Below are 26,410 nucleotides of genomic sequence, written 5' to 3'. Positions count from 1 at the left end.
TTTCTATCAAAAAAAAATTTTCTCCTGTGTGCATTTTGAACTTCTGCATTTTGTCATTTTATCTTCAGTACATGTTTTATACAAAACATAATTGTTTTATAAAACAACTACGTTTGAAAAAAACACTCTACATTTATTAAAAATTTCCAGGTATATTTTTTATGCATTTCAAATATGTATTATATGTGTGTGTATTTATATATATTTAAATCCACCAGATTCAATTCAATAAAAGTTAAGAACACTTACTGTCTGTCTGTAGTGCTTTCAGAGCTTTAACTCCATCATTAGCAGACCAATTTTTAAAAAATACTCATAATATAAATAAAACATATAGTTAAAATATAGTTATTTTTTTTAAACATATAGTTAAATTTTTAAAATTGTTATACTATTGTCATATTTAAAACTTCCTACATCTACCATGTTAAGATAGAGTTACCTTTGTCATAAACCTTTATCTTAACCATAGTTTTAATTAAAAAAAACAAAAAAAAAACAATATTTTTAACTGTATATTTTATTTATAGTTATGGGTATTTTATAATAGTTGATCTGCTGATGATGGAGTTAAAGCTTGTGCTAAAAAGTGCTACAAACAGATAAGTGAGTATTCTTACCTTTTATTGAACTGTATCTGGTGTACTTATTTATTTTAAAAATTATTTGATATAGTGGTGTATAATACTTGAAAAAAGAAATATATAAACATATAAAAAAAGAATGCTGTGAATTTAAACTAGAGTCGTTTTTGGTATTATTTTATGTACAACAGGCCAAAATGGAATTTAAGTTGGAGTAATAATATTAAGACAACATTTTTGTTTAGTATTTGTGACTAATTTCTAATTTATTATAATGCATGGTACAAAAGAAAATTAACAAAAATATTTTTTATTTTTGTAAATACAAATATGTAAATAAAAAAATAAAAAAATGATACTTTTTACTTTCTATATTTTTTGATGATAAAATCCTTTTTGTAATTGTAATCTATTTTCTTTAACAGTCATGCTGACAGGCTTACCACAAAAAAATTTAAGATCAAAATGATCTAATAATTCATTCGAAAAGATTTTTTAGTCATAGAAGTTAGTCATACAAATTTGATTTATTCTGGATTTTTTTAATTTATACTTTAAGGAATTATACTTTTTTAAATACACCATATCAGATTTAATTTTTTAATTTTAAATAATAAAAATATCTTTTTAAATAATTAAAACAACTTACATGCTGATTATGAAAGCAAAAAGGAATATCTACTTTACATTGCTGCGTACATCATTCATATGATATAAATAGCAATTTGTTACTTAAAATTTATTTATATAAATATAATTTTTTTACTCCATGAAATATATTATTGTTAATAATTATATGTAATAAAACTTTTACTTTACAAAATATAATGTTCTGCTAACTGGACATCATTAGATAAGTAAATATTATAAACATATGTATAAAAAAAATAATAAAATTTTTCATTACTGCTACCTCACTATGTCCCAGAAAAAACATATTATAATTTACAACTATGATTATAAATTATAAATTTGGGGTTTATGATGTAATAATTTGTACATGAATTTTTGGTATTTTAGCTGATATAAAATATTTGTTTTAATTTTGGTGTATAAGAGTATGGGTACATTTAAATGATGGTTAAAGTAGAAATTAATTCTTGTTTAAAAAACCAATCTACTGTTATGTTTTTCTTTAATAGTTTTATTATAAATTGTATTTGCTGCCTTTGATCTGATGGAAAACTGTGTAAAAGTTCAGGTAATGAATTTAATTTAACATAGGTGATTATTGCAAATTAAGACTTCTGTGACATGCAGTTCACCCATTGTGACTTCCATGGAGGTTGAATGCAACAACTGAGAAACCTTTCCAATAGAACCAAATGTTCCTCTGTTTATATTCATTAACACTGTAGTTTGAATTCGACAGTTATACTGCTTTGCAGTAGGTAATGTAGGTAAATTTTTACTTAACAGTATTTATTATTACAGTTACTAGTGTATATGACAAATACTTTATGGCAAAATAACTCAGTATCTCAATTCTGCCTATTAAGTTAGAATTGAGTTAGGTGATATATGAATAATATTCAAAGGTTAAATAATTAATAACCCTCTTTATGTTTTTTTATAACATCAATGTATATTAATGTCCATTGAAGGTCCCTGAGTTAACTTTTTATGAATATTATATTTTTTTAGCAGTTTCTTAATGAAACTATCATAAAATCATAAACTATGATATTTTTTCATGAGGACCCATAAATAATTTAAATTAATAAAGAGATATATGATTTCAATCAGGGTTAAGCTAAGTTCAAACAGCAAGTTTTCTTAAAAACTGGTTTAGTCATTCACATATTGTACCCACACAAATATAACTGCATCAGAGCTATATAATAGATTGTATCAGATTATATTTTTATTAGGTATAACACTATTTATTGGGATCCTATTCATCCAGACAGCCAGATTATCTAGGGTGATTTGTTGTGGATATTCTAAATTAATACATTGTTAATTTTTTTATAAATCTTCAAAACCCTATTTCTTTTGTAACTTTAGAATGATTTTTTTAAATTTAAGTTGGCACAGAGTATTAAAATACACAGAATGAATTAAATTTATTAATTTTTAAAATGAGAAAATTTGCTTATTTTATTTATATTTACTCAACAGCAATCTTTTTTAGTTTTACAAATATATTATTGATTGTAGACAATTAATAAGTGCATGTTTTAAATACAAGCTGTTAGCACTGCTGTTCTTGCTGTTTCTTGTTTGATGAAATACGAATGTTGTAGAAACTGTATTATAGATGTATTTTCTTTAAAATTTGTCTTACTTAAATAAAGTTTGAATTTATTAATATGTACTATTAAAAAAAAATCTCAGATAAATTTCTGCACTTATACTTCATACTTATTAATCTCAGTTGGTATTTCTAGAATTTAAGAATTAATTAATTTATTCTATTTATTAACTTATTTTATTTATTTTAATTATTATTTTATTTTTTTAAAAGAATTAATAAAGAATTAGAATTTTCTCTAGTTTCCTCTAGATAAACAGGGTTATACTGTGCCATGATAATATATTTCTTATAATGTATGCATAAAAATTACAATTTATATGTCACATCATATATACATAAATGTATACATACGTACTTATACATATATATATATATATATAATAATTTGAGTAAATTTACTTATTAAATTTTTCTTCATTTTAAGAAAAAATGGTAAAAAAACCAATCCAGATTGGATATCCAATCCAGAAAAAAACCAGATTGGATATCTATTTCCTGAATTTTAAATGAGCGCTAGATGGACATTCTTTGTATACTACATATTTAAGATACACTGTCTGGGTTATTAAATTTAAATGTTTAAAGTAATGACAAGACTGTGAAGGATCGTGGTGGTGATTGTCATTTGTTCAGATTAATAGTGTCTACCTCTCTTCCAGAAGGTTCTGGAATTGAATGCTGATCAGAAATTTTTATATACTTATATTTTTCCATCATTTATTGAAAAGAAAAAACACTACAGCAGTAATTTGGTGTTAGCCTGCAGCTGAATGTATCAGTAATTAAAATGAATAAAGAATAAGCATGCTGTTAGCGTCATAAAACATAAACAGTGAGTTTCTTTTTCATTTCAGGACATAATATAAACATAAATACAATGACCCAATGTATATAGTTATCTAGAAGGAATATGTAATCTTTTAAAATTACATAGTCGCGATTTAGATCCTACATTTATAATCTCGGACCTCCCTAATATCAAACTTACCTAAATGCTGTAATTACTCATAGGTAATAATCTTTTTCATGAATGAAAAAGATCAAGTCTTTATGAGGGATAAAAATAAAATTTTATGTCCTTAAATTGTTTTGTTTGTATTAACTTATTTTTATCTCAGTGATAAACTAATTATTTTTTTATGATTTTTCTTTAAACATTTTTAACAAATAGTTATGATTAAAAGTTTTTATGGGTATACATACAACTGTCCGAAGATTTCATTACATTCTTTATTGATTTTTTCATCATATTCTTTTGTTTCATCTCATTTTAATATTTCTTGAGACTAATAGTTAGAATTTTGGTGTTTCTTAATTATACAGTGTCTTACTGTGAAGATATTTCATTATGCTACATATCTGATAGAAAAGGAAACGTTTATAATTCTTTGAGATTATTCATTAATTAGAATATTCACTGCTTCGAATACTGATAACAGTTAAAAATGGAGATCTATTGCTAATCTTTTTTTTAGTTTACAGTGTACACAAAAACAGAGTACGATGAAATTAAATAATTTTATGTGCATTTGAGAATATGTTAAAAGCTAAATAAATTACAATTTACTCTTCAAAAAACGTTTAGACCAAGAATTATATACAGAATTATTATAATATTTCATCACTCCATATTGGAAAATAAAAGCATATCATGTATTAAACAGACTATTTTATTTTCTTATCTAATGCAATTAAAATTTTTTTTTCAGTAAAAAATAAGCAGCCAGTATAACATATTTTTATAAAGGCTATCTTATCAATTTAAGAATTATTAAATTTTATGTTGATATTTTAAAAATTACTTTTTTATTCAGTTAAGTATTAATAAATAATTATGTCAAAAATTACAGTATTATTCTATTATAATAAAATAATTTTAAAATATTTAACAAAATTTTATCTCTGTACAAATACTTAATTTATTTAGATTTGCAGCCCATGTTTAAACATAAAATCAGAATCATTTCAATTATTGCCAGATGTAATTATTACAGTTATATAAAACATGGGTAAAATGTGTAGCTACAATAAGCAACCATATAAGCTCATGATCATTACGGAGTAAAGAGTTACTTCTACTAGAAATTTTTTAGGTATTTTGCATATGTTATTACAAATAAAAAAAGGGTGACAAAATATTCATATTCAGGAACTATCTCAGATGAGGTTTTATCATAAATTTATTATAAACATTACAGATTTTATTGGTTTTGTCAGATAAAAAAAATCTTTTTTATTTCAAGGTCTGAATGCAATTTAAACACTGAACAAGAATGCAATAATGAAACTTGTTTCATCTTCTCAGTTCAATTTTACAGAGTTTAATAATGAAAACTCACTTAGGTAATTCATATTTAATTAACAGAATTTCACATCTTAACATAATATTCAATATCATAAACTTAATTGCATTTCAGGTGTCAAGCATGGGGATCCTTCTTACTTCTGAGAAAGAACTAGAAATAATGGATATGTTAAGGAAAAGAACTTTACTTATCTATGGAAAGAAAATTTAAGTTTTGCTGATGTTTTGAGAAGTTATTGTACAGACAAGTTTTAGTTCTGCAAATCTATATTTTACACAAGAGGAAATTATTGGAAAGAGATGATCCTTGCATGAACAATTCGAAATTAGCAAGACGATTGAATTCAGCCAGGGCATTGCACAGATGCTGTTTCTAAATTAAATTATCATAATAATACTTCTTGGATTATACTGGAATAAAAAAATAGCAGACAAGAATAATGATAAAAATATTGTAACTAAATTTTAAACTTACTGTTATTAAAATGATTAAAATATATCATTTTAATAACAGTAAGTTATATTTCAGAAATGTTACAGGGTACAAGCCTCTTCTGAAAGTGATACTCAAGAAGCAAGCATTACATGTCAAGCTTACTGAGAAAAGTGAGGAGAGCAGTGGTTTCCTGTTATCTTCTTTAATGAGATAAATATACTTCTAATTACATATCTGTATGCCAAGTCTACTGGAATGCAGCCCGTTTCAACTAAAGTAGCACATTTTACTCTGCTTACTTTGGGATCAGATATGTAGTGAATTAATCTCAAAGAAAGTAACTCTGACTAGAACCTCTTCTACCTCAGGAGCTTTACATACATCAAAGACATAAGAAAGGCAAAAATAGATTGTGTAAAGCAAAAAATTAATATATTCCTTCTGTTGAAAAATAATGTATTATATTCACACAGTATTATATTAACAGACAGTATTGTTAATTGCACTGAATAAAATGTCCCTTATATATTGTATTTAATGGTTTATAAGTGTGTATTTTAATTTATAAATGTAATATTTTTGTTTGTATTATTTAAAAAATATATATATTTATTTACAAAATATGCATGTTTCTTTTTGAATTTGCAATGGTCTATTGATAAATATTCTCCAACATTTGATGACTACACCTTTATTTTTAAAGATTCTTATTTTAAAGAAACATCTATTAAATCTAATTTTAAATGTTCTATTTGTTTTCCAATATATATTCAATTACAGTTGTCCATTTGATTTTGTAAGTACTATAAGTGCTATCAAGACGAATCTTTTAAATTGGTAGTTAAAAAATTATAATACAACTTTTCATACTGTTTTAATCAATGAATTAATATGTTTAACATAATTAAGCTATCAATTACAAAGAATAATGTATAGTTATTAATATAAATAATAATAACTTACGAACCTACTGAAATAGAAAGCTTAACTAGTATATAAAATATTTATATAAAACACTTTTCAAATCCAAGGATTTGATATCAGTTATAAAATACTCAGATAAGCCATTACCTTTGTTACATGTGAAAACTGATCAAGTATCAATTTTAACGATTTTAACAGATTACCTCGTGCAATGTAAGATTTATTATAATTGGTGATAAATCCATGGATTCAAAAACCATTTTATATAAATTGGGAACATTATGTTAATCTTGCTTGCTATTTTCTTATGTTCACAAATTTGTTTTTAATAGTTATCTATTACAACACATAAGACAAGTTTTATAAAAGTTTATAAAACAATATATTAGTATAAATTTTCTGATTCATTATATGATTTTTCATGGTATTTCATTAATTTGTCTGCAACCTTTAAATTCATTACCATATAATTTCAACATAAATTATGTACTATTACATATTTTTGAGCGGATATTTATTTATTAATTATAGATATAATGTAATAATTAGTGTATTTCTGTGGTAATACATCCATGTTACAAGGTCACTGGGAGCATAATAGAGAACATTTTTATAGAAATTACAGTTCTGAAAAAATCAATAATCCTGTCAATTTCATGAGCAAGCCACCATTCTATGTCAAGTCACCCACCATTATGGTAATGGCAAAATTGTGGTATATCCTTTTAATGGTTAATAAATATATATTGTAATTAAATATAATTATTTGATTAACATGGGCTGCTTACTATACTACATGATTTATTAAAATACCCATCCTAATGGGAGTATAACCAATAATAGGAATGAGCTGTGAAGTGATGCAGCTGCTTTATCATTACGATGTAATATGGAAGGTGGTGGAGGTCTACTTGCACCAAGAGTAGTTCTTGCTTCTACAGTTGTAGCTTCACCCAATCCTGAACCGGCTATTTCAAGATCATCCAAACCCTCTTCTGAATCAATGCGTTGTTTCTTTTTTCGGCGATTTTGTTTGTCTTTATTGTGACCAGATGCTCCTGGTTTCTTTCGTACCTTGTTGTAGTCATTATATGTTGGACTTGGTACCACAGTTGATTTTATTGGTATACTTAGTTCTGCAACACAAATTAAAAAAAAATATAATGCCTAATATAAAGTTATTATTCTGAATAAGATAAATTTGAGTAAAACAAATGATTTTAACTAGTTATTTGATAAGGGTAAATTTATTTCTCTAAAAGGATAACCCAATCTCTGGGCCAGAGAGCCTCAAAATTAATTCTTTTATGGCAAGCTATAAGATTATGATTGTAGATTGAGTATGAATTAAATGGTATGCAGATAAAAACATTTTCTCTGATGCAAAATAATAATTTGAGATTAAAATATTAAAATAAATCTACTGATATAATTTAATGATTTATGAATAAATTAATGACAGTAATTCGTTTTATAAAATTAATAATAAAATATTTTCACATTACAATTAAATTTGTTTTTGTCATAATTTTAATAAGAACTAATTTAATGTAAAAGTATTAAAGTATAATCAAGTAAAAAAATATAAAATTCAAAATAATAATGGTAATGTGTAAGAATTTATGGGAAATTGCAAGTTTTTATTATCTGGCAAAAAAATAACATTGATTATAAAAGGGTGAGCTTAAATCAGCATAAAAAACTCTCTTATTTACTGAGGTCATAGTTTTCAAACAATACATGTTTTGTTTATGTTATATTATACTGAAATGTAATGAAAATGTATGACAAGGTTTGGAAATTAATGTTAACCAACCGTTCATTATCGGTTCACCCAACTCATAGAGCCATATTTAAGAGTCAATTGTGGTTTATAGACGTGTCATGGCAATAAACCTGTTAAGCTTGTTTATGTTCATTATGTTAAGTGTAAAGATTTGGCAGTGATTGTACTATACATTGGAACAATTTATTTCTAATTACATTGCCTATTACATGCAGATAACCTAAAAACTTATTCTTTTTATAAATTTTCACATGCAACAGAAACAGAACAGAAACTTTATAGATATTCTCCTTCATGGCAATGTAACCAGGAGTGGTGGCTTATTATGACTCACAGACCCATAGATGGATAAGTAGTTAGCATTACTATTGATTAACATAAACAACAACTTTTCTCTGATATTTTTGGACCTAGGTTCAGGTCCAAGTAAGATATATAGATTTTTTTATTTAGATTTAAATACTTCAGCTATTTGTTTACTTTGGTTATTGGGGTTCAGGTAAGCACAATGCCCAAATAATTCATATCTTCTAGATATTCAATCTTTTAAATAAAATTATTTATATAACTTATTATGGAAGAGCTATCAATAATTAAAAAACTGGTCACCCATGTAAAGTACACTCTTACTGCCTCTTTCTTCATAGATTGAAACTTTTGGTTCTATAGAACAATTTCACAAAGAACTGATGTATTGATAAGAAATGCAATTTTAATGAACACACACACACACACACACACACACTTTTAAAAATTTGAGATGAAAAAACACACTAAGAGCAGAAAAATAAACATTTTGGATTTTGATAGTAATGATGATACATATTACTCTGATATTTCAGTATGTATTTACTTAACATTAAAACATACTTATATACATTTAACACAGAGTAGAAGCTAACTCAGGTACAGGTAAAGTTTTTTTTAATTTTTACCTTAAAATAATGTACTTATAGCACACGCATTAATGTTTAGGAGTGGACTTTTTAACTTTTCTCCAAAATAACAACTTTAAATATGTCAGATCCAGCCTTCACAAGGTGTGCTTGGATATTTTGGAAACAAATATGAGATATTTTTCTAGTGAACTGAATCTAAACAAACTTCAACTATCTTCAAACATAATTTCAACAATCTGAACGAAAAATTTCGATCCAGATAAGAAGAAACAAACTAGCCAGAGCTCAAAAATTAACCTGGTACACTTACAAAAAAAAAAAAAATACCTATCAATCAACGCAAAAATAAGACACTACAACACAGTTATAAAACCAGAAGCCACTTATGCAGCAGAAACATTCTTCTGCCTGAACGAACAATTAATGACAGACAGACTCCAGAAAATCAAAAGAAGTATTGGAAGAACCTGCATCAATAAAAAGTACCAGAAAGAAACAGAAAACAGAAGATGGCAGTGGCAGTGGTGGATTGTGCCCAATTAAGTCGAGTACAAAAAGTTAGAACCCACCACAGATACCATGCCTAAGAGGAGACTCGGATTCTTCGGACATAAAATGGAGATGCAAGATTTAAAACTTCTGAAACAGCTAGTACAGTACAATTTCAACTCATAAAACACCAAGACAGGATGCAAATGGATCAGAGAAATAAGAGAGTATTTGAAGGAAATTGGTCTTACACCAGAAGATACCACAGAAGATAAAATTAAACGAAAAAATCAAGGACAAAAACAATTGCTTCATACTCATAAGAAAGAAACTCTCAACACGACACTTTCAACTTTGAATAGTCCCTTTGAAGAGATTTGGATAATGGACTGACTAAAATAATTCTGTGTAGTCATAAAAGATGAAAAAATGTACATATAAACAATTTTTAAAAATTAAAAAAAAAAAATTACAAGTGCAAATGTAGTTTACTGATTTTATGTGTGCTGTTGTATTATGTCTTTTTTTTATGAAAATAAAGCTTAGTAAAATATATCTGCTGTATAGTATGATAATTACTTATGATAATATAAAATATGTGATTTGTAATCAAAATAAAAAAACTGTTTAATCAATGTCAAATTAATGATGTATTAAGAAGCAATTTTTATGTTATAGAATGTCTTACAAAATGTTAATGTGGTACTACATTGCTTAAATTGTCTCATAAGGAGACTTAGGAGGTACTTATAAACTCATAAGTTATTGAATAATAACTCACTTAGTGAAATGAAAACTTACCTTGAAGTCTAATTACTCCTTCTGCTTTTCCAAGTGCATTAACAGATGAGCAGATATAACCACCGAAATCTCTTTTCTCTAATGTACGTATTGTTAGATTGAGCACCAAAGAATAGTCATTAACTGCTACTTCTTCCATAGCATATTTTGTACTGGGCATTAGTTTTTCTCCTACAAAAAAAAATATATTTTATATTTGCATTTGCATTTACATTTAGTTATTTAAGATTATAACATAAGTTTCAATTTTTATGATTCCAAGATTAACGACTCCTTTACCTGTATACTTGGAAAATAAAATTTATATTTTATTGTATGAGCTCTCACCATTTTATTTATTTAAAATTACTTACAGTAGTGAGCAAATTAATCCAAACACAGATGTAATTTAATAAAAAGTAAATTTATATAGAAAAAAAAATATATGTGTACAATTTGTGAATATCTAGTAATTGATATGTCCTCCTTTTTTCTTAAACAATTCACATACACGATTTGGCATCGCTTCAACACATTTTTTTTATTTCTTCATCATGAAATTATATTGATATTACTGGTTTAATATGGTACAATTCATTTTTGAGCGTTGTTTTTTGATTATTGCCCAAAGATTTTCAATTGGGTTTAAGTCTGGGGAGTTGCCTGGCCACAGGATCACTTTAATGTTTGGTTATTCAAAACTTTTTCCTTTATTTGACAGTATGGCATGGCACCAAATCTTGTTTCAACACTCTGTTGTCTTGTGGAAATTTGTTTTGAGGTTATGTTATACATATTTCCTTCAGAATCTTGATATATCCCCAAAACATTTTTTCTGGGGGTGTTTAACCGATTTCTGGATATGAGCTGGTGATATTTTCACCTGATGCTTTTCTAATGTATGGAATCCTTTGTCCCTGAACATAAAAATGTGACTCATTGGAAAACATAACATTTTTCCAAGCTGCTTTTTAGCTGGTCAACGAGCTTTCTGTACAATTTCAAGAAGTCGGCAAGTAACAGTTGTCATGTATATATCTGTTAGCTGCAATTCTCGATTTAAGTCCACAGCAGATAATTTTGAAACAAATTACTTTTTCTCATAACCTGTATTGGAGTAGTTTTTTCTTTTACTGTCACATTTGCCTTTTCTTTGAGGTGAAAAGGAACCAGTTTCTTTATAGTGTTTTAAAATAGCATTCACTGTCCCTAATGAACACCACACTAAGAAGTTATTTGTCGTGTCATACTGTTATGCTTAGAAAGAGAAACAATTTTTGATCGCTTTCTTAGAGCTATGTAAATTGTTTCATATTCAAGAAACAGCGAACAAAATATTCAAGAATATGATTCTGTAATAAAGAAATGAAATAAACTTTCACAAAACACTATTTATAACATGAAAATTGCTTAATAACCAAAGAACAATAATTTCACATTACACAGACAACTTATAGAATGGGTGATGTCAATTATTGTAACCACAACATAGAAATAAACAAAAAATTCCCTATATTTGGATTAATTTCTGCGTTATTGTACTTTTCATTTATTTTTACATAAATAGTTTTATTTTAATCATATTTAAAAACTTTTTAAGTAATAATCAACTAAGGAGTTTTAAAAATAATTTTTATAGCTCATTCTTTTAAAGATTAAAGTTATAAAAAAATTTCCCCACATCTGCTTTTGCTCTGTCTTAACCTTCAAAACTTCTCCCACTCTGATGAAGTTTAACACAGGTAATGAAAGCTAGCTCAAATGCAGGTAAAGATTTTATAACTTTTACTTTTAAAGAAGTATGCTATAGTAAATTTAAAAAATATGCACACTGCACACTAAGAAGGATTTTTTGAAATTCTGAGTTTAAAGGGATAATATCGAGTAATAATGAAATTTACTATTTTTTTAATTTTCTGGTAACAAATGAAGATATCAGCTTGTGTGTAATCTTCATGTGAACATCTAAAAACTAATTTCTAGCTTTTTTGAAATACCAAGTTTCAAGAGTTAAAAAAGATTTTTAATTTTTTTTTTTAAACGCTGCTTTTTTTAATTTTTCAGTAATAAATGTAGAGATCAACTGATTTTTGGTGAGTGTAATTTTCCTGTGAATAAACCAATTTCTAGAATTTTTAAATTTGGCCTTTAAAGGAGGTGAAGAAAGGTAAAAAAATGTTGAACAATGATTGTAAATTTTTCCAATTCCAACTCTACTAAACGAGATATTCAGTATATTTCAGCTTGTAAATACACTTCAGATAAATATTTAAAAACAATTTTTGGGTTTTTTGAATTCCGATTTTTTTAAGTGTGCGAAGTATATGGTGTTGTGGCTCAACCAACATAGCTACTGCCACCGTTACTGTATATGTGACTGGCTGCACCTAGCTCCTGTTACTTGACTAAAATTATTAAATAAAAAGATTGGCCACTACGGAAAACACAAGTAACCATATAGCATGGGCAAAGCTGCGATGGGGAGCTAGTAGTATAATAAATTGACAATTGTTATTATGGTTGGTCAATCTCTTTTCCTGCTATCTACATGTCACAAGTGGACCTCAAGCAATGTTTGTGCTGTTCATTTATCAATCAAGGTCCAATATATACTCAATGCTCCTGATAGAGGGATGTGTGCCCCTTAAGTGAGGCTTGGGGCTCGACTTTGAAAGTGAAATACTTTTGACAGGGGACAGTCCTGGTTCTTGACTCACCGGTGGGTGCAAGCATGGCCATACCATATCCCTGTCACTCAACTTTAGCTGAATTATTGTGAAAGGCAGAGCCCGTTCACTAATGACCAACCAAATAATGTCTGACTCTGCTAGAGTTATCCTCTAAGTAGTACAGTAATCAGATCTAGCCTGAATCGGTGGAAATTTGACAAAGTTAGGTTAAAACATGATATGATCTGCATCAAATTAAAAAATACAACCTTCCTGCACCTCTGAAGTAGTAAGAGCTACAATTACCCCTATGAGTCCATTCTTTATTGGCTAAATAGAGAACATTTTGACACTATACTATGTTGGTGGTAGCAAAGAATCACTGTTCCAGTAATCACAGGGGTCAAAAGGTGATCATACTGCTAAAGCACAAACAACTTGAATTTAGTCCTCTACAACAGATCAAGATTCCAGATTGGCCAGAATATAAATGAACAGATGCAGTTTAAATCCAACTCACTTTTTGATCACACCACATTTCAAATAAATGTCTAATGCTAATGTAACTAATAATTTAAATAATGCCTAAACAAATGCCAAACAAAATTTAATAAATTTGGTTTGGTTTATCACTTAAGAAGTTTGATGGCTTTAAATAATCTTCATGCTGATTGACATGGACAAATCATGAATGAACAAAAATATATCACAAAAACATGAACATGTGCAAAAAAATTTCTTTCTTTTCTTCATTACTTTTTATTTTGACTTAAGTTACAGTGGCATTTTTTTACCAGATGCAAATAACTTGTAATCACTTATTTTGAATCAAAATTTAATAACTGTGAAACAGATGTGGAAACTGTGGAACAGATCTGTTTTGTTACAATAGTGAGAATTGTCTTATACTTAAATTAATATAGAACTTTCATGAAAATACAGTAACAGTCTTTCATTACTAATAAAACTTAAGAGAATTTTTTATTTCATACTTATCAAACAAACTGTAGTTAACAATAACTACAAAACTAGTTAATCTTATTACCTGCAATAACTGAACTTACAAACTAATAATGCTATAGAAGTTTATTTATATTAAGTAGATTATTTCTTGACTATTGCATAATCAACTCTCTCCGTTTAGTAGTACTTTTCAAGTAAAAATATGTTTAATTTATTTTTAAAGTTTAGTAATTTCAGCTGATTGTGTTTTTTTTTCATTCCTGTGTATGTAATTTATGACTATGTATTGGAAATATGAAGTTGCATCTGTTTTCTTGCTAAGTATTATTAAATAAGTCTGAAGTCAAGGCAGAAATTGCAAAAATCCCCTTGAAGGAAACTGAGAAAATAGAAATAAAAATATTAGAAAAAGAAGATTTAGAAAAAAAGTGGAGCTCCAAAAGCATGGAGGGCTTTAAATGAGAGGGCGAGAATTTCAGCCTACCCACAAGCATTAGCAGGGCCTACATCGATCTTGACTCTGATTCACCACTGACTGCAGCATATGAGCCGATATCGTCCGATGCCGGTAGCAAAGCATCCTCCGTAGTTTATTGCGGAGGATCGGAAGATTCCATTTCCGAGGCCTCAGATAACTTGGAATTTGACATCGAGGCTTTTAGGTAGATAGAAAAGAGAAGCAAAAATGGATGGCCAAAGGGTAAACCTACGCGATAAAATTTAAGAGATTGTTTTTTTTTTTGAAGAATTTAAATAAAAGGTGTATCTTTTAGTTTTTGTATGACGAAGTGTTTTTGATAGTTTTTGAACATCTTTCATTAGGAGTGATTTGTGTTATTAAGTGGTAGAGACCCTACACCCTTGTCATCTTGTGTTTAAGAGTTTTTCAATGTGTGTCTTAGTTTTTATATGACAGTAAAGTATTTTTCAATAATTTTCTTACGTTCGAAATCCTGTATAGGTCAAATTTAGTAATAGAAATTGACACACTTCCCATATCCAATCAAGCTGAATTTTGCACACAGCTTTGGTTCTGATAACAATATAATAAATGTATTTAACATCGTTCTAAATCAAATACGGCGGACGTGGCGAAAACATATTTCTTTGTTTGTATGCGGATAACAAATCATGTTTTGGTAACTAAGGGTTTGTTGTGATAGCGATACGATTTTGTTACGATAACAAAATGGATTTGTTACTATAACCTATCGTTACTGATTTTATCTGAATTTACTGAAGTTATCTGATTTTGTTACGACGAGAAACCGATTTGTTATAGTAATTAAATGAATTTTGCAACTACAACAAAATCATTTGTCATCCCGTCTTTAGTTATTTTAATGAAATCATTTTTCGTAAAGAAGAAATTCAATAAATTTTGAAAGTTAAATGAAGATGCGACCAAGGGTGCTAACAAAATTATGCTTATAGATAAAACAGTGTCCCAACTGGTTCAAGTGTTTTCAAACTAGAAATTTTAACATTAATGATGATGTACCTCGCTCTGGTTGGTTAATCAGTTATTAACCAACCTGATTTTTGCATGTCGATGTAATCATGCAAAAAATTGAGCAAGACCGGCACATTAGCAGTTGTAATATCCGTAAGGAACATCGACCAAAAAACAGGTTTAAACATATGCGTTGCCGTAAGTCGAGTTCGCTCGCTTGATCGTTTAAGGACTGAAGAACTTGAAAACACGAAGTTTATTGGAAAAAACCGTGCAATAACGCAACACTAGTAATGTTAGAATTAACCACATATCACAGGAATGGTCGAACTGAGACTGTACCAGACTACACTTCATTTACACTCAGACATATCATCCTCATTCATCCTCTGAAGTATTATCTGAAAGGTAGTTACCGGAGGCTAAACAGGAAAAAGAAAGAAATAAGTAATGTTAAAATGAGAAAAAAATATAAAAAAATGTGAATGAATTGATGGCATTTGAATGAACAAGTGCGGGAGACTAAAAAGTAAGAAATAAATAAAAAATAAAAAAATGTTTAAAACAATGTGATTTTCTTTTAAAACGAAATTGCCCTAAGAAATAGAAAATGTTTCAATGATTATAAGATGATGTTTAATTTTAAGTTATTTGATTTGTAGTCCTTTTTTTGGCCTTTGGCAACATTGTATAAAGTTAACTTCAATTTTACGTTCTTTCAAGGTTTATGTAACTATTTTTATATGTATTACTTTTCATTTTTGTATAAGTTTCATCTATGATAATGCATCCTAAAATTATAATTTAATGAAATTATAATTGGTGGGTGGTGTGTTCCGTTCCATGTTGAGCCGGTTGGTGCTGCACTCTAGCATCTACTAGCGCTGGCCGGTGAGTTAATCTAATATGACCATTCTACGTTAGAATCCCGCCCAGTGCGGTCGCATTTTTCATTTCGTCCGGATGGACAATTAGTGTTAGTTATATTCTACGTCAGAATCCCGCACAGTGCGGTCGTGTTTTCATTTCAGTTCAAGGGGACTCATAGTTTCTTGATAATGTTCAAGTTCAATTATGACTAGAGTGTCATACATTCTTAAGTTTAATGTAACTATTGTAATTCAATCAAAATGTCAAGGGTGACAAGAAATTAAATATAACGATTCAAGAAGAATATGTTTTAGTTAATTTCATCATCTACCATCTTATCAAAAAATACAGTCCACACTAGCTCTAAATTCTACCGCATTTGTCCAGATAATCAAAATAATTTTCAATATTTGTAAAAAGAAATCCATTGTGCGCTAATAAATATTACTGAAGAATTCGAACAGGTGTTCTGCGAGTATCCATAAAGGAAAAAAATATGAACATAATTAAAATGATTAGACAAAGTAATAGAATACTGAAGAATTCGAATCTCTGTGTTCATGGGAATTATTAAAGGAAAAAATGTGAACATAAATTAAAATGATTAGACAAAGTAATATTTTATTAGCGCACAATGGTTTTCTTTTTACAAATGTTGAAAATTATTTTGATTATCTTATAATCGCTGAAAAATTATTTTCTACTTTTTAGAGCAATTTCGTTTTAAAAGAAACCATTGTTTTAAACATTTTTTAAAAAAATTATTTATATTGTTAGTTGGAAAAATTTTGTAAGAAATGATTCGAATTTTTTTTTAATGGCAAGGACTTTACACCCTTGTTACGTTGTATTTTCGGGGTTTCAATAACCTTTGACCAGTCTATTTTTGGATTATCTTTTTTACAAAACTTGTCTCTTGACTGTTGCTAGTGTTTTTATAGGGAAAACTATTTATTTTTACGTCGAAAAGAGCTAATGACCGCAGTAATCGATACCCTTAAAACTTAAAAAAAAAAAATAGTAATAAAAAAGAAAAAGTTATTAAATCATTAAAGATTCATTTTAAGTAAATAAAAAATTCTCCACAATAAAAGCAAAGCTTGTAATACTCCTTTGATTTTTAATATAATTGTAAAACTAAAGGCGTAACATTTTCAGTACTACTAGTAGAAACATTTTGTGAAATTTTAAATGGAACTTTCCAATCCTGCTAAGTGAATCATTTTTTAAACATTTACTCACTCAGAATTCATTTTACAATAATGTTTTGTGAGAAAAAAAATACGAAAGTAAAATTTAAAATAATTTAAAAAAAAATCTGGCCAAATTTTTTTGCTGTGCTGAAATTGCATTCATTCAATTGTATTTGATTTTTATAGATTCACTGCTTTTTTTTGGATTGATGATAATAATAAATGATCATTACAGATGAAACCAGTAATCTCTCTGGCAGAAATAAAATAAATTATCTGGGTTTGATGGTCTTATGATGAGATCTTAGAAATTCCTGGATCCCGGTTCTGATCTAGTTTTTTCTCATTTACATAAAGCACATTTTAATGAAAAAACTGAATTATTTATAACTACCTTCTGTTAAATATTGTCAATTAATAAATGCTTTATTATTAAAAATTAAATGTTTGCTGCTTCTTGTTTTGTTAATTACTTGTAATTATTCATCTCGTTTTCAACAATAACGTATTTATATCTTGCTTTTTATTTTTCTATATTTTATTAATTATGTTTATTTAATTAACAAATTTATTATAATCATTATTATTTTTTATCATAGTAATTAACACTTCTTTGAAACAGGTAATATAATTTTTATTAACAATAAAGGTTAAGCTATTAAATGAATAAGTACATATTTCAGAGAAAAATCTCATTACATTTTTACACCTTTGTTTTACACAGCAGCATCAGTTTGTGTGTTATAAGGAGAAGATATCACGAAAATAGTAGCTGGAGTAGTAATAATAGTAGAACTAAGCTGAGGTTTGACAATTATTACGGTAATGAAACATCAGATGCGGCTCAACACATACGAGTATTATGACAAAAATAATGTCACAGCCATCAACTTTTAAATTGTTCTGCTTGCTACATTTTTATTGATTAACCATATCTATCTTTCCTCTCTTTCCAGCTATGACTATAAAATTTAAAACTTTTTGTTGTATTCTTGCATTAGATGAGTCTTTCAGAGTAATAAGTAAAATTACTAAATTTAATGTTACTGGAGATGTATTCCTTAAAATATTGCTACAAATAATCATTAAGTTGTAGATTAACCCTCAAAAAATCTTTATTTGTTTTTAAAGAATATTTTTTAAAAATAAATTACTTGTTAGAGATATTTTCTCGTTAGAATGATACTTTATTGAATTATTTATTCTAAACACCTCGTACTCATATTTAAATGTATTTCATCATTGTAAAGTGATCCAACAGTAAGTATTAGGTATTTTAATTGCTGGATGGATAATTATGTACAGTACGCACAAGATTGTATTGACAAAATAAAAATAAATAACACATCCCTCATTGTTATACAGTTTTATAATACCATTGTAAAACTAAAAATAATTAACTAAAATACTTAAAACTGGTGTTCATAAGCTATTTGCTTGGGTTTGTACGACCTCAATGGTCCAATTCAAGTAAAGAAAAAATTTAACGATACAAAAATTTCTACCTTATTCAGTCATTCACATATCTACTGAGGAAGTGTAAAAATACTAATTCAAATCAGTTGATTACACTGTGAAATTTATTATTTTGATATTTTGTTGTTTTCAGTTTTTTTTATAACAGTTATTCCTTTGGATACAAACCTGGTTGAATATATTTGTGTAAGTATCTATTAAATATATTTTTATCATTCATTATAAAGTACAAAATTGAGTAAAATATCTGTTAAAGTATAAAATTGAGTATAGTTTTAATTGAGAATAGCCTTGTTAATTATACAAGCACTGCCTAAATTTTTTGTTGCATTTATATCAGACTAGAATAGTTTTTTATAGCGATGTAGAGATCTCATACCTATCTTTGAGGGTCATCCAAACATTAACACATCCCCCTTCCGGGTCGGGGGCAAACAATGCAGATCGCATGACCCAGCCCAGGCGAAGATCGTAAACAATACGGCGTATGGCGATGTCTAAATTGGGGGAAGCTTTCGAGGACGGTCTTCACCTTGTTGAACGCTTGCGCCAGGGGCAGTTAAACCTGCATCATTCCCGGGCAGCTTCAATGAAGCCATGAGGATCCTTGAGGAGTACAACCTCGAGGCCATCTTGGTCCAGGAGCTGTACACGGTCGGGGATAGAGTGATCGGCTTCCACGGGGTTGATGTTATTCAATATCGCGGGGGACGGCCGCACTCTGCGATCGTGGTCGGCTCGGTCTCGTTGGGTGTCTTCTTGATAGCCCAGTTTTCTGATGAGCGGTTCAGCGTTGTGCGAGTCACGAGGGGACGCTCGATGTCGTACTGGTGTCGGGATACTTCCAGCTTGGATGGAGTATCGATGACTTGTTGGGGCGGATTCTGGACGGTCTCCCGGGCATCAGAGTGCTGGTTGCTCTGGACGCTAACGCCAAGTCTTCCGCCTGGGGTTCACCATTCACTGACCCTAGAGGCGCCCCCTAGGGGGCGGATGCAGTCTTAACTGGTGGGGAGGTAGTGCTCAAAATTGACTGAGCACTAGCGGAGATATTGTCTTGGCTGCATACGTCCTGGCGGACCTTGGTTGTAGGCTTGGGGGCCCGGGTTGTGTCAGTAAGTCGGCCTGCACACTTGTGTGTAGTGTGTCGCAGCAGGGGCACAACTCGCTAATACCGCCTTAAGTAAGACAGTGGGAGAGCGGTCAACGCTGGGGGCTGCAGAAAATCGTTTGACTGCAGCCCTGTTAAATATACGCGGTGAAACTTTGGTGGCTGGGAAACCTTCTGCCATTGCAATAGTCTTGGTTTACACCTCCTGAAAAGTTACTTGCCGGCGGGATTTTAAAAACACGCAATCTTGGTCGCCTGTCCGGTGATGGGCAGGAGATATCTGAGTCCGAGTGTAGGCGGACGAACCCGGGGGGCCCTCTGTGTGTACAGACTGCCCCTCGGCGTAGAAGTGGGTCCCAAAGGTGAATGCTTGGATGGAGTTCCCGCACTACGACGGGTTCCATGCTCGGGTGTCCTCCTGGCGGTCTGGGCTGTGTGGGCAGCGGGGCGGGAAGAGAGCCGGCCACTGCAAGGAGTGTCGGTACGGGTACAGCCCTCGTAAAGACTTCGTTCGGTCAGAGGAGCTGGCGGTCGCTAGGCCGGCGGTGTCCAGGCGTCCTTCTCTCCCCATTTATGGGTCGCGCTGCAACCCGGGAGGGAGCAGTTGCTACCATGTCTTGCGGTAATGAGCGGTAGCGGCTGGGCATGCGCATTCAGATGGCGAGCTCTGCGTACGTCGGACTCACCCGTCCTATTCCGGTAGGGGGCCCCGAGATTTTGGGCGCGTGTACGGTGCACCCTTTTCAGGATAACATAGAGCTAGGTCTGACTTCTCTCGCATGCAGTCGTTAGGCTTTCCTACAGTTTAGTGACCCCTCTCGGGTGACAGTCCTAGAAGAAATTCGAAGACCGGAGCCCGAGTGTGGTAGGCTGGCGAGTATGCGGCCTCCGGGGGGATCTGTGAGGGGCTTATCCGCCCTAGAACGACCTCACTTACTCTCTGCGCACGCTTTCTAATCTCACGACTGTTCAAGGGAAACAATGATAAGTACGCCTTTATAGATTTCTGGTTTGACAGCTTTTGCTTTCGAACTTATTTCTTATATATACAACAGTATATATATTTTTCCTAATTTTTCTCTGCTTTAAACTACACGATGTCAGCGAACGACGAAAGTGCGAGTGTGGCCCCCCTGGCGGGGCAAGATGTTGCTGTGACAGGTGGACCGGTAGCCGGCACCTCGTCTCAGTGTGGAGAGCCTCCCCTGCTCGCTGAGCGGGACAGGCTGGAGCGCCTCTGCGCGGAGGTCTTTGTCGCCCTGGACGCAGACAAGGCGAGGAAGGTGAGCAAGGAGACGATGGGTAAGATCGATGGCTCCTTGCGCGCCATTCGATTGTTGTTCGAGGACGTGCGCCTCGAACACGCTAGGCTGGAGCGCCAGGTGACTGGCATCCAGCAGGCCTCGAAGGAAGCAGTGGGTGGCGACCGAGCTCTGTTTTCAGAGCTCAAGGCGGCAGTTGTGGCTGAAGTTACTTCAGCCAGTGCATCGTCCGTGCAAGGGGCGGTGCAGAAGGAGATGGTGACGATGCGGAAGGAGGCAGCAATGCCTTCTTTCGTGGAGGTCGCGAAGAAGGCGCCACCGGCTATTAGAGCGAACAGGAGTGTCCTTTCTGCTGTTCAGAAGAGGCCTCCTAGGGCAAGTCCGGCTGTTCTCTTGTTCCCTGAAGAGGGAAACAAGATGACTATGACGGACCTCGAATAGTCGCCACATAGTCGCCATTCCGATTTAGACATTTGTCGTAGCGTGGTACCAAATTTCCAATACCCTCGTCATAGAATGGAGCCGCCTGTTTTCAGCCATGCTTCTACGCTGGTCTGCAACTCGATGTCTGTGCCAAAATGTTGTCCTCCTAGCCAGCGTTTCATGTGATCAAAGAGGTGAAAATGGGATGGAGCCAAGTCCGTGCTGTATGATGGGTGATCAAACACTTCCCAACGAAAACGCTGCAGGAGCTTCTTTGTTACAGCTGCAGTGTATGGCCGAGGATTGTCATGGAGAAAGCCAGATGACAACATTCCTCTCCACTTATTCTTATTTGATTAAGAATAAGCGGAGGATGAAACGCTGGCTAGGAGGACAACATTTTGGCACAGAGATCGAGCTGCAGACCAGCGTAGAAACATGGCCGAAAACTCAGGCGGCTCCGTTCTACGACGAGGGTATTGGAAATTTGGTACCACGCTACGACAAATGTCTAAATCGGAATGGCGACTATGTAGAGAAATAGCGTAACTATGTAAGTACTTGTTACAAATAAAAACTTTTTTATTTTCACTATGGTTTTAATTTCGTGACCGATCGGATCATGAAAAAAATAACCCTCGTATCAATATGCATGCGAAATATATATAAATAATATAGTTTTTTATATATGTGATTGTTTTTCTTCATGGTAGCGTCTCGGGCTTTCATCCAGGGGTCCTGGGTTCGAAACTCGGTCAGATATGGCATTTTTACACGCTACAAAAATTATCATTCACCTCATCCTCTGAAACAATACCTAATGGTGGTCCTGGAGGTTAAAAAAAAAAAAAAAATAATAATGAACTATAACCAAAAAGTAGGCACCGGTATGTACTGATCACTAGCGGAAAATACCGATTCGTTAGTATCAGTTTCTTGAGTTAAATTTATCTTTCGTTATATCAATTTTCATCATTTAAAAAAAAAAATTATTTTTACACAGTAGGTAATCAATTTTGGACACCTAGTAATCCCATTCCGAGACATCGCCCGCCAGGGCAACCAGCTCGGAGAATCTAGCTGCGGAGGGCATGTCAACGGCACGTCTCTGCAGCTAGTATATATACACAGAACCGGGTGGTCCATTTAAATTGAGACAGATCTACATCTCAAAAACTACACATTTTGATTTGGATTTTATTTAGGTTAATTCTTTAATTGATTGTTTTTTATTTAAAATTTAATTTCTTTTATTTAAAATTTAACATCAGCTGGATGTAACTCGTCAGCTGGGCCAGACCCAATTAAACTAAAAACACCAATTTATACTCCTACAGCATTTTTGAAGGTGAATGATTAAAAAACTATAAATTTTTATAAAAGTCTGAAATGGAATTTTTTTTGCAAATATTTCGATTCGGCAATAAAAAATATAGAAGTTCCTATTCAAAAAAATTAAGTTGACCTTGAAATGACCGTTTATTTGACCTTGTCAAGGGCAACATAGGTTGTGAACGTATTTCCCCGTTGAAATGGAAAACTTTAGTAGGAAATATTTTTTCCTAAAATATGTAGTTTTTGAGATATAGATGTCTTAATTTAAATGGGCCACCATATATATATATATATATATACAGAGTGATTTACCAGGTTATGCATATACTTTGGCAGCTTATTCTAAACGTAAAAACAAAAAAAAGGTAGGCATGAACATACATCCGGAAACGCTTCTTTAACGAGTTATGGCTGGCGAAATTTCACCTAGATTCATCTCCAGTGAAATGAAGCCATACAGAAATTCTCGAGACGAAAAAGTTAATTTGATGGTTTCATATGAAATCCAATCTGCCAAACTGAAAAAAAATGATTCCGAGAAATGTAACTTCTGTTTTTTTTTTTAAATCGGCGTAAAACGCAAAAAACGGGAGTCGAAAAACGCACTTGTTTACGTTTGGCTTGTAATATTTTTTTTAAATTGCCAATAAACAGTAAAAACTCTTAAATAAACCTGTAGGAAATTTAATTCTAAAGAGAATAGTATATATAAAGTAAATAGAAAGTGAATAACAGTTAAATAAAACCTATGTATGTATGCAATGTAGAATGAGTTGCCAAAGTATTTGCATAACCCAGTAAATCACTCTATATATATATATATATAAAACTTACTAATAAACTAAATCTAATATTGACTTTGTGAACTGGGTTTCACGGTAGACTTTCCTTTATATGTGATATATCATATATTTGATGCTTATTGAGCATTTTTTATTGTTTTAATTATAGTAGAACCTCAATAATGAATCATGGCTCAATTTGTTACAAAATAATTAATAAAGAAGATTTCCTAGAAAAGTGACTCAAGAATATAATAATTATGTATACATTGTACCAACAAAAGAATAAGTGATAAAGTTGCTTCTGGCTAACAAATGGAATCAAGCTATCCAGATATTAGACTTCCTAAATATCTCACAGATACACTTTATTTGCTTATAAACAATAGAGGCTGTTAACATCTTAAGGGGATCCAGCAAAATTTAACTTTAATTGTTTAATTTTAACATTCTTTTCTCTATGCATGATTTTTCAAACTTCTTCTTTAAAACTAATATCTTCAGGTATTCTGGTTAACTAATGTCATCAAATTAAAATGTCTATTGCTTATAATATTTTATTTGATACTCAATTACAACAAATACTTTATAATATATTAGCAAAATATAGCCAAACCTCTTTAAGTTAGCACCTACTCACCTTCTCATTGACTCTTTAAATATGTTTTTATTTAAAATTTTCAGATTTCTGTATAAAATGATACTTATTAAGCAATATAGCATGCAAAATATTCTAACCAATTATAAAACAGACAAAATAATTTTAGCTCATCTGGTCTAAAAATCAAACTGAATTTAACTTTCTGTATTGCATGTTAATTTTTATTAGCAGCTTAAGAAAATTCTTGTACAAATTTAGTTATTAATTCCCCAAAAAAATGTAATTAATAACTTAATTAAATTTATATGGATTTACACTCACTCATTGCTAAATGTTTTCAACATTGGAATAGCCATATGGTAATTCGATTACAATGAGAGCAAATTTATTAAATTATTTTTATCTTTTTCATTTCTGTATTTTTTTGAAATTTCTGGATATTTCTGATAGTAAAAAACTTCTGATAGTAAATGTGAAGTAAAAAACTTCATATTTTTTATCCAAAAATGTGTTGATTACAAATTTTTTGGATAAAACTGATTAGTTTTTTATTGTTTCAGATATTACCCTGTTTTTATTTATTTTCTTTTGAAATGAAATGACTGGCACTAGATAGGGAATCTTGGAGAGTTGCATCAAACCAGTCAAATGACTGAAGACAAAAAAAAATTATTTTCTAAATAATAATTTATTCTTTGGTTTAGTATGTTTCTTTTGTTTGGATAACACAATTATATATATATAAAAACAAATTATTTTGGACCATTTACTTGTTCAATTAATTAATAATTACATTTTATAGTATACCAAATGAATTTATTTTCTTACTTTTTTCTAAAGTATACTGGATTCTGCAAAGTTATTTGGTAGCCCATTAAAACTAGATTCCCATTAAGCAACAACTCCTCTTAATTGCAGTTTTTTCTATATAGGTCACTTTGTACAGTTAACTTTGACAAACTTCTTTTAATTATAAATCTTAGTTTATATAACTATAATTCTCTGTAACTTATTAGTATTTGGAATTTAAAAAGCAGAAATCACATTATTAAAATTAAAATTTTGAAAATTAAATTAATAATTTATTATTTAAAAAATCAATACTTTCCATTTTTGAATTTTATTTTTACAAAATAAAATAAATTCTTAGTTATTTACAAAAATCAATTTATTGAAATAAAACTACTTTGAGCATAAATAATATATTCAATATTCTATAATATTATATACATATAATATGTATAATATATAACATATTTATGAAGTATATTTACCTTTATATATATATATATATATATATAATCATACTGCTCATTATTAGTAAAGAATAGGTTGAAGAAAGATTGATGTAAACAGATGAGGTAAGTAATACAGCAGCCATTTTGTAGACCAATTCTGAAGAGATATATGGATTTCAAGGTGGAAAAAGTAATTTGTTTATTTAGATACTAAAAGAGATATTAAAAGATATTAAAGCAATATAAGAAAGAAGCCTTCTACTTTGGATAATAATTGTAATCTATCATGTTAATTCAATTATTATTCTGTATCTTAATTTTGAAGAAAAAATCTTTTTAAGAATTGACAACTGATACTGAAATTCTTGGTCTAGTATATATTGCCTAGATTTAGTATATTTATGAATTTTAGCAGAAAATTATGTATTGTGATTGCAGCAGGAAGATACAAACAGCCTTTAGGTTTATGGCTGCACAGAAGGGATGGAGTATAAGTAAGTAGAATATGAAAGAAAAATAATACCTTGAAAAATAATCGTTAAATAACTAATTTAATAATATAATTTTACTGGTA

General features: G+C 30.4%; 1 protein-coding gene across 1 annotated transcript in view; it reads right to left on the bottom strand.

Moving 5' to 3' along the window:
* Positions 1-6,955: 6,955 nt before the first annotated feature.
* Positions 6,956-26,410, bottom strand: part of LOC142321194 (lachesin-like) — a 207,160-nt gene continuing 187,705 nt past the window's right edge. The window contains exons 7-8 of the mRNA XM_075359189.1: positions 10,482-10,652; positions 6,956-7,642 (exon numbers count right to left, since the gene is read on the bottom strand). Coding sequence (XP_075215304.1) covers positions 7,311-7,642; positions 10,482-10,652 — 503 coding nt within the window. The 3' untranslated portion in view covers positions 6,956-7,310. The remainder of the gene's footprint in view (positions 7,643-10,481; positions 10,653-26,410) is intronic.

The sequence above is a fragment of the Lycorma delicatula genome, chromosome 3 (assembly GCF_047948215.1).
Source record: "Lycorma delicatula isolate Av1 chromosome 3, ASM4794821v1, whole genome shotgun sequence".
Taxonomy (NCBI): Eukaryota; Metazoa; Arthropoda; class Insecta; order Hemiptera; family Fulgoridae; genus Lycorma; species Lycorma delicatula.
The sequence above is the reverse complement of the archived record's forward strand: the minus strand, read 5'-3'. Positions and strand labels throughout refer to the sequence as shown.